Consider the following 9,684-nt stretch of genomic DNA (forward strand, 5'->3'; position numbering starts at 1 on the left):
CCGCAGCCTTCGCGCTGGGGTCGGAGCGGGTCGCAGTGAATCAGCATCCATTGGATTTCGAACTGGGCAAAGAGATAAAGATCACGTTAATTCGGGTCAGGGGGGTCACACCGGCCGAGGGTGTAAGCGGAGGAACACTGGACAGCGAAGGGCATGTTTCAGAAGGTGGGTACTTAAGGGGTGTGTTGGAGAGCTGGGTCCAGAGCAGAGCTCCACCCTGCCCTCCCCCACCCCTCCTCGGGGGGGGCTTTTAAACAGGTGGCATCAGCTTGCCAGGCGTCGTGTGCCATTTTTTACATGTTCTTTATAAACAAGGGCGTTTTTCTTCACACTATGTGGTTTTATGAAAGGACACATGAAAAGATTTTTCTCTAAGCGGACAGTTGTGCCCATGAAGAGTGGTAGGTCTGAGGACAGAGACGTGGTCCAAGTGTGAAGTTCAAAAAGCAGGATCATATGCACACTGGCAGCAGTCTGCAACTGAGTTATATACGTCTGTGAAATTTCACGTCTTCTTTGGACATTTATATTTGGCACTGGAAAATGACACCAGATTAAGGCAAACCTCTTCTCAGAAGCTGCAACCGAGACTCGCTTGGTGTGCTATACAGATTAAAAAACATGCCCTCTGCTGAAAGGTACTGAATAGCTCAAACATACAGTTTCGGAGGTATATCTGCTGATATATAATGCACTACTTGGAATTTTAAATACCAGAAGCATATTAAGTCATACATATTTATTCTATCTGGGTTTTAAAGTCTTGGGTTGTCTTCCCTTCCCATCAGACATAGTATCAGCTAAGTTTATGAATCACTAATCAGTGGTTTATCCAGAGATTTCTCAGTCTGATGATAAAATTCAGAGGCTCCTATTCTTTTCATTATGGATGGCTGAGAAGTTGGGCAGAAGGGAAGTTTGGGGAGTTTTTTCTTTTTACAACGTAGAGCTCTGGTATGGAAAAGACTCTGATCTGTTTTTTTCTGAGAAGCTGAAAATAGAAGTGAGTGTCTGGGGGCTGAAGTAGCTCCCCACCATCCTTCCACACAGTATCTCAGTGCTTCCTGGCTGCTTTCTGTGCTCCCACTGGGATATTTCATTGCTCTCTTCAGTCCCAACCCATAACTGATGCAGAAGGCAGAGTGTCATTCTGACATGCTCTCCTCTCCCACCACCATTCTTACTCACTTAATTGTATACCGACTGCAAGAGCTAATAAATGCTTTGAGTCTGAAGTCCTCTAAGATCTCTGCAAGACACTCACATACCACAAGTTGCTGCTTTTTTTTTTGCTTTCACCTTTACCACTGCAGTGCTGCCACTCCCGAAATCCTATCACATCTCTACTGTTTTGTTTACCACAGTTTGCAGAGTGCTGAGACTAGAGCAAAAAAGAGTCAGTACCCTTGTTTCTTTTACCTGTTATCTGACACCACTATCTGTGAGTCAATTCTCTACCTCCTTTATTCAATTCTTGTTTTAAAACCTTTCCCAGTCCTTAATAATAGACAACTGAATGTCATAATATACATATAAAAGAACTGAATGTATACTATAACTTAATATTGCAAGGCAGCAATACAATAATAAAACTAAGAAGGTATCTGGAATCTGAATACAAGGATTCATTAAAAAGCCATAAAAATGGGATCAAATGACACCTATATGATCATATATTTCATGCCATACAACTAGATTCTGAGTCCTGAGTCTGCATTATTCACATCTGAAGCTCACTTTGCGAGGAAAAGAGGTCCATAACTGGCTCTAAAGCAGTTTATGATCTATTTCTGATTTAAATTAAAATAGACATGGTTTTAAGTGATAGAATTTCTACTTTCTCAGTTTGTCTGTTTAATATGAAATTAAAATTATATTAAATAATATGAAAATTGAAGAGTCATTCAGGAGTTAGGAAATACCAGGTACAGGTTGCCTGTACAAATGTAATCTGTATGTAAGCTGAAATGGTGTGATTCCACACTTCTTTCCTTAGAACTCCTCCTTCATTCACAAGACTGAATGAGCAAGGCTGTGAAAATGGTTCCCATACTGCAGAAACTGTAAGTTTGGAAACAAATGGGGCAAAAGGTGGTTAAAAAAAAAGAAAGACTGGCTTTGTTGAAAAGGCAGACAGGTGCCAAAGAATGAGCCTGCTTTTGCTGCATAATTCTTACAGAGTGCTGACTAATAATTTAAATCAAAATAGGTCCATTGGAGAGCACTCTTCATGGGGCAGGAGGAGGGACTTGGATGCCTGAAATGAAGTATCTGGGAACAGGTTATGCCAAAAGGCTGATCAGTAACAACTGTACCTGAAATTAACACTCTTGAGCTGTACTTTCCAGTTATAACTTGGTACAAAATCTGTAAACACTGAAAAAAGCACTGGAAAGCTGCCCAGCAGAGAGGGACCTGGGGGTGCTGGGCGACAGCCGGCTGAACAGGAGCCAGCAGTGTGCCCAGGTGGCCAAGAAGGCCAACGGCATCCTGGCCTGCATCAGCAATAGTGTGGCCAGCAGGAGCAGGGCAGGGATTGTGCCCCTGGACTCGGCACTGGTGAGGCCGCACCTTGAATCCTGGGGTCAGTTTTGGGCCCCTCCCCACAAGAAGGACATTGAGGGGCTGGAGCAGGTCCAGAGAAGGGGAACGGAGCTGGGGAAGGGTCTGGAGCACAGGTCTGACGAGGAGCGGCTGAGGGAGCTGGGGGTGTTTAGTCTGGAGAAGAGGAGGCTGAGAGGAGACCTCATCACTCTCTACAACTGCCTGAAAGGAGGGTGCAGTGAGGTGGGTGCTGGGCTCTGCTCTAAAGGAACAAGTGATGGGACAAGAGGAAACGGCCTCAAGTTGTGCCAGGGGAGGTTTAGGCTGGATATTAGAAAAAATTTCTTCACTGCAAGAGCGATCAAGCATTGGAACAGGCTGCCCAGGGGAGTGGTGGAGTCACCATCCCTGGAGGGGTTCAAGAAACGTGTAGATGTGGTGCTTGGGGACATGGGTTAGTGAGTGAGGTGGTGTTGGGTTGGACTTGATGATCCTTGAGGTCTTTTCCAACCTCTATGATTCTATGATTCTAAAAAATTGTTTTAAAGACATACCACCAGCAGCCAACATCTGCATCAGCACATTCTGTGGGATTTATGTAGGTAATCATTGCCTCTTTTTTTGCCTTTTGTGTGTGTGTGTGTGTGTGTGTGCCTTGTTTTTGGCTTCTGCACTAAGGTGCAAAAGATTTGACATGATAAAATGCTAATTACTGGGCTGTGTTAGACTTTGATGCATGACTGTCCAAGTGCCAATATCAGTGTCTTCGGAGAATACTACTAGCAAATGCACAGACTTTTTAAAAGTTTGAACCCAGTTTTTCAACTTTGAACATAATCAATATTAAAATCGAGATAAATTTATTAATGAGATTATAAAATGTGATTGCTTGCTGCAGTGGGAACTTGACTCACTGAGCCAGGAAATCCTTTTAGTGTCTCATACATTTTCTTCTAATGCTCTTGAATGGCCACCCAATCACTTTGCTTTGTTCCAGATGGGATTTCAGTGGTGAGCATTAAGTAAGGCCAGGTACTGTCATGTGTGTAAGACACACATAAAAAAGTCAGAATAAATGAGGCAGGCATCCTATGCAGAAGAAACACCTACCATTATTCACAAAACACTGTACCATCATGTGAATGTAAATGGAGTTGAAATATTTTGAAAACGCAGCTTTAATGTGACATTTCTTAGTTCCCTGTTGCTTAGTCAGGCAGCATTATTTTTAAAAAATAAACTGTGGTTGCTCTGTAAATTTTTTTCTTAGAGCTTTTATTACTATTTTGAGGTTACATAAAGCAAAAATTGAGATGAAACCTCATCTAAAATGAAAAAAAAAAGACCCCTCTTCTGTTGGCAAGGTAGTACAAGGTGTGACTGGACTCCAACTGATTTAGGAGAGGTGAGAGAAGGACAAATATGTCCCAGCCTTGCATGTCAAATATGTCCCTTGCCAGTATTTCACAATGATCTTGGTGATAACATTAAGCTGGTTTAAAGGATGCCACTATTTTGAAGATGTCTCATGTAGAATCTTTATCGATATCAATAGAAAGTGTTATTAAGGATGAAATACAGACATAAAGTTCTCAGAAATGAACCTCAGATAAATCAGGGGTAATCATAAAGTGAAGTTATTAAAATTGTAATCCTTTAAGATCCATAGGTGTTTAAGACCCATAGGTCAATATTTCTGACATCCATTTTCCGAGATTCCTACAGGATCTGAGTTTCATCTTAATTTCATAGTCAGCACAGATACAATTGGATTAGTTGTGTCTGTCTGTTTATTATTTTGTCCTTTTCAGTTCTGTGGAAATGCCTGTAAATGCCCACAGCTTTGCACGTCTCAGTAGCGGAGCTATGCAATTCCATTGTCTCTTTAGTGCCTTATTAGTGTCTCCCCCACATGAAGATTAAGTAAATTGTAAATGAGACCTAAATGCCTCGAGCAGTACTTTCAGTGTAGCAGCATCAGTCACAGGGAAGCATCACTCCTAGGCTTTAAGGAAAACTGTGGCACTCCCTTGGGGGTAAATCAGAGCGCATTTTTAGGTCCCTTCCGGGAGAGCTGGCTCCCTGTGCTCTGCTGGACTATTGCTGCCTCAGGGGTGACTGAAGGGAAGGCATCCCTTCAGGGGAAATAAAACTCAGCTAAGTAACTTTCAGGCGAAGGTTTTCTACAATTTTTCATGGATGATATCTATGTTTGTGCTAGGGGAAGTCTGCTATCAACTGTGTGTGTGTACTTGTCAAGTGACCAAGAATAAGCTCCACGTATTTAAACATATCTCATTCTAGAGCTATTTCGAACATGTATTATCCATTTTCCTGCATCTCTGTAATGGGTTTTTAGAACTTCACTTTCCTTGCATCTTTTTTCAAAGCCTTAGAACAGTACAGCAAATTCTGGTGTTATTTGACTTTCCATGGCAAGGGTTCAGCCTTCTGAACGTGAGATTTCACAGGGTGAAAAAAACCTGAGACATGACTTTTTACAATTCACACACACAATGTGTTCTGTGGTGTAAATTAATCCCTGTTCAGCAAACATGGAGAAGCAACTTGTTCTCAGACATTACAAGTCATGTAGCTGTCGTGAACTAGTTAGCAGCATTAAATGTCAATTAAATAATTATCAAGGATCACTTCTAGCAAAGTGTTTAGTGTCTATAATGAGAAAATCAGGGTAACGCTTCTTGAAATCACAGAAACTAAGGCAATTTATATCATCTCACAGTAGTTAATCTTTGAACAATAAGTAATGAATGCCCTTGCCTTTCTATAACACATGATTTAGGAAGTAAGTTCCTTTACAGTTTTGAAATGGTGATATATCTTGTGTTGCTTGGAGTTTATAGTGGATTATTTTAATTACTTTGAGACAAAAAATAACTGTTCTCTTTTTTATCTAAAAAAAAAGATAAAATGCAGCTGTAAACCTGTATAAAAAAAAATTGCCTTCCATAAAACATTCCAGAAATCCTGGAATAAATCTTTGTAAAGGCTCAAAGGGAAGCCGTAGTTTCTAATGGAACTCTATCTATTATTCTCCTGGGCAATCATAGTAACAACAAGCAATAAGGAATCTCTTTTCAATCCCATGTACTACAGTGCATCTATAAGAAGTTGACCTGTTCTGCAAGATAAATAAAGCACTCACAGAACACTGCAAAAAAAAAAAAAAAGAATAGGAAACACATAATTTGTGTCCTTTAAAAATTATACCACTGGAAGTAATTGTGCTGAGGACATATTAAATACCCAAGAGTGGTAAGATGTTTAAACTGAGTATAGTCAGGCAAGTTAAAGGACAAGCCTGGGATATTCCCAACTATAGATTTATTTACTCTGTTTAAAGAGAAACTAAACAGACAGGCTAAAACAGAAACTTGTGCAATATAAACAGCCATTTAAAAATTACTAGTCCATCAGACTGTGTACTTTCTTTATCATAATTTCAGAGATCACAGTCTTCCTAAATCTACATTTTTGTAATATCAGGTTGGACCACTGCCATTGTCAGTTTTGACTTCATAGCACAGGCCATGCAATTCAGTCTAGTGACTCCTATTTCAAACCCACAGTTCTGGCTGAATTCAAGTGTATGTTTAGACATTCAATCTCGGTTTAAAAATTTAATGTGATGCATACCTTTTTCCTTTCCTGATAATTTGTTCCAGTGGTTCATTATTCTTTTTGACAAAAAATGTGCGTCATACTCCTGTTTTAAGGCCTTCCTTATGCAAAGATTTGATTTTTTTCATTAAATACAGTAAATATGACCAAATCTTTCCATAAAAGTGCTAAAGGTGTAAACAACTATTTTGCATGATAAATGGTGAATTGTAAAAATTATTTCATTCCATTTTGTCCTTTCATCCTTGAAGAAAGGTGTTCTGTACTTCACATTCCCCCTCACCTCAGGTAGCTCCACACTAGTGCCTAATGATGTAAATGCTTAAACACGGATGAGGCAGAAGTTAATGCTAGCCACTCATCCCCCACCAGACGCCTGAAGAGCCCAGCCTAATTGGTGTTCCTCATTTGTATGCCTTGCTGAGAGAAAAAGTCTCGGCAAAACACAGACTGGAGAGGAAGGGGAATAAAATTCCAGATGTCCTCTGCTGTTTTCCCAACTTCTTTAATCCTAGCCCAAAGGTCAGCCAGAGCACGAACAGAGAAGGGGGAGAAGTCTGAGTTCTTGCCAAGGTGACCTTAATACCACATCTCCTAACGCACCTAAAGAGGATCCTTTAGAAAAGGTTCGGGACAATATGTGGAATTTTGCAATTGCAAAACCACATTTTGATTTTCTTATTCCTAAAAGGTTTTGAAACTTTACAAAAATTTTGAAATTGTGTATTTCCTTTTAATCTACAAAATTAATTCAGAAATAGCCTTTGCAAAGTCTTAAATGTCATTTAGTGCCACCATGGGACAAGATTTTGCCTTATTCAGCATAAAGTGCAGTATGACTTGTTAGCTAAAAAACCACATTGATGGATGTCTAAAAGACAAAATGCAGATGTGATGGCTACAAATAATTTTTCTGTCAGAAATTACAGGTATGTCACTTTGTATGTGCTTTATGTCCATCATTCCTTTCAGAAACTAAATCAAAGAATCAAATAATAAATACCCTGAGGTTTTTCATATTTGGTTTTCTTAGTAGAAGGGCAAAAAAGCATTCAATGTTTACCATATGTCACCCCCAATGTTATTTTCTCCTTCAAAACAACTTTCCTCACAATCTAGTAGCACGAAGAGGACATTTTTGCATTAAATCCACTACCAGGATATAGAATAAGCATTTCACTGTCTGCTCTTGCTACACAGAATAAAGGAGCACTCCACAGTGAGTTTTGGTGGCTTCTACAATGTACAGGGAAAGTTAAATATCTAACAAAGGGATTCACAGCAGCCAGGATATGGGGGTGGGTTGTCCTCAACTAACCAGGAGAACGTATTGTGGAGATGGGTGGGCTTTATGTCTCAGCTCTGCTGGGCTCTTTGCTTGGCTTGGATCTAGTCTCTGATGCTACGTTTATCCCTCATAGGATTCATAAACAAGAACCTTCTTTACCAGTTAGCTTTCTACTCCAGGTCAGCCTTTTGGAAAACGAAACCAAAAACCACCAAGCTAACTAAAGAGGAAAAGTCTGAGGTATAAGATACTCATGATAATCTCTGCTTTAGCACTGAGATTTAAATGTGGTTCTCATTTCCTGCGTAAACATCAGAGTAGATCAAAAAGGACCTCTGTCCATCTCTCTTACAGGAGATATTTGAATTAACTATTTAAAACATTTATTCTGCCAGAAACACAGTTAATTATCTCTAGCTAATGGTTGGTGCACACATAAGAGAGGAGTCCCAGTTAGCTCTTGCTCAATTAGTGTTTTGCTATCTTTGATACAGCCCACAAGTCCATGTCCAGAGACTTCCTTCTAGATCAAGCTCCACATAGGAGAGAAGCAGAGGAACACCCAGCTGACAGACCCAGACAGAGCAGAATCCAGTGACAGAAGTGTGGGTGTCCAAAACATTTCGCTATTGAAACTTAGACTTAACCTGGGTTATCCATTACCTTACACAGTACATATATATGCAATATTTAAAAAGCAAAGCTAGTACTTACCTGACAAGGAGTTGCTATTTTCTGCCATTTCGGCTTTCAGAAGATGCATTCCATAAAAAAGATTAAGTGTAAAGATCCTATAAAATACTTTTTGCAGTAGTAAAAGGTTTTGGAACTTACCGGAACTGAAATTTGAGGATTATTTTTAAGTTTTCCAAGCACAGCAAAGCCATCAGTGCTGATTTTCCCTTTTGGTTTTATGTTTAAAGTTTCTACTTTAATACAGTCAATAAAAAGTGTGACACTGTTTGCTTCCACGCTTATCATAAGCTTGTGCCACTGGGAGTCAAACAGGAAAGGCAAATGCAAAAATGATGCAGTTTGGAGACTTCCATCCACTCCTTTATAAGAAAACTCAACACTTTTCACTTGACCATTAAGATTCACTCCAACTTGTTCTTTTCCTGAAGAATCCTGAATCTGCCAAATAGTCCAGTACTTCTGAAGTGTGGCCCCAGACATCCGAAAAGTAGTGAGAAAGGAATATTCATCAGGCAATCCATTGGAATATATGGCACTGTGTAGGATCAAAATACAGTACATTTGTTGAGTATTTGTTCTGAAAACTCCATGTATCACAACCGAGTAATGAGAAACAGTTACTCAGCGGAACCATATTTCAGCCACGCTTTTATCAGTGCTTTTCTGCATGCAGAGTCCTGAAACAGGATGTCCTTTCGAGTCATTAGTGTTGCTAATGGCAAAAGGAACTGGGTCAGAAGTGTGGGTTCTTCCAACATTGTACAGATAACCCTTTCTAAGTGTAACGGATGGAGCAACAACAGACTCCTACTTCACATTTAGAAAGTATATCCTGCAGTTATGCTATTTCCTACTTGCAAAATCAGTCAATGTAGTGTGACTTTACAACTGACCAGGTAGGTAGTCAGTGCAGATCTGATTTGGTATTGAAGACACAAGTATGTCTTTTGCAAATGCATTTTCTTGTTCCGCTTGACAATAACCAGTTTGTTGATGTATGGTCTATCACTTCAGCAGAAATAATTCAACAAATTATCCATTGACAAATACATGCAAAGTAAGAACCCACATTAAAAATGCATTCTGTCCTGTGACATTCAGCCACAAGACTGCAAGTAGCTGGGAACATATTTGCCACATACTAAGTGTTTCATTCTTTTGCAGTTCCTGTAATGTGAGATTTGGAAAATCAAAGAAGTAAGTACTACTGGCTCTGTCACTGTATAAAACAGCAGTGTCATTTTTTAATCTCAAATATGTCAGTAAATCCTGTAGAATATTTTAAAAATAAGCTTTTTCATATTCTATGAGTTATAAAATTGTAGTGTCATAATCCAGTTGACATCAACACATTATTTGCCATATATCCACATTTAAGAATAAGTTGTATATTAGTAAATGTATTAAGTGTGGACACATGCAGAGCTGTTTTGTCACTAGCTTTCATTAGAACAACTTCTCAGGCAAGTGGGCATTTTGAACAGAGATTATCTCTGAGTGGCAGATCAAACCGA

General features: G+C 39.5%; 1 protein-coding gene across 1 annotated transcript; it reads right to left on the reverse strand.

Annotated features, from left to right (window-relative positions):
• Positions 1-7: 7 nt before the first annotated feature.
• Positions 8-8,731, reverse strand: LOC104471641 (collagen alpha-1(IX) chain-like; the record flags this gene model as incomplete). Its single annotated transcript, XM_010087040.1, has 2 exons — positions 8,309-8,731; positions 8-62 (listed from the first exon to the last, which is right to left on the reverse strand). Coding segments are annotated over exons 1-2 (478 nt in total), but the record flags the coding sequence as incomplete, so codon positions are not given.
• Between the last annotated feature and the right edge of the window lie 953 nt (positions 8,732-9,684).

The sequence above is a fragment of the Pterocles gutturalis genome, unplaced genomic scaffold (genome assembly GCF_000699245.1).
Source record: "Pterocles gutturalis isolate BGI_N339 unplaced genomic scaffold, ASM69924v1 scaffold39866, whole genome shotgun sequence".
Lineage (NCBI taxonomy): Eukaryota > Metazoa > Chordata > Aves > Pterocliformes > Pteroclidae > Pterocles > Pterocles gutturalis.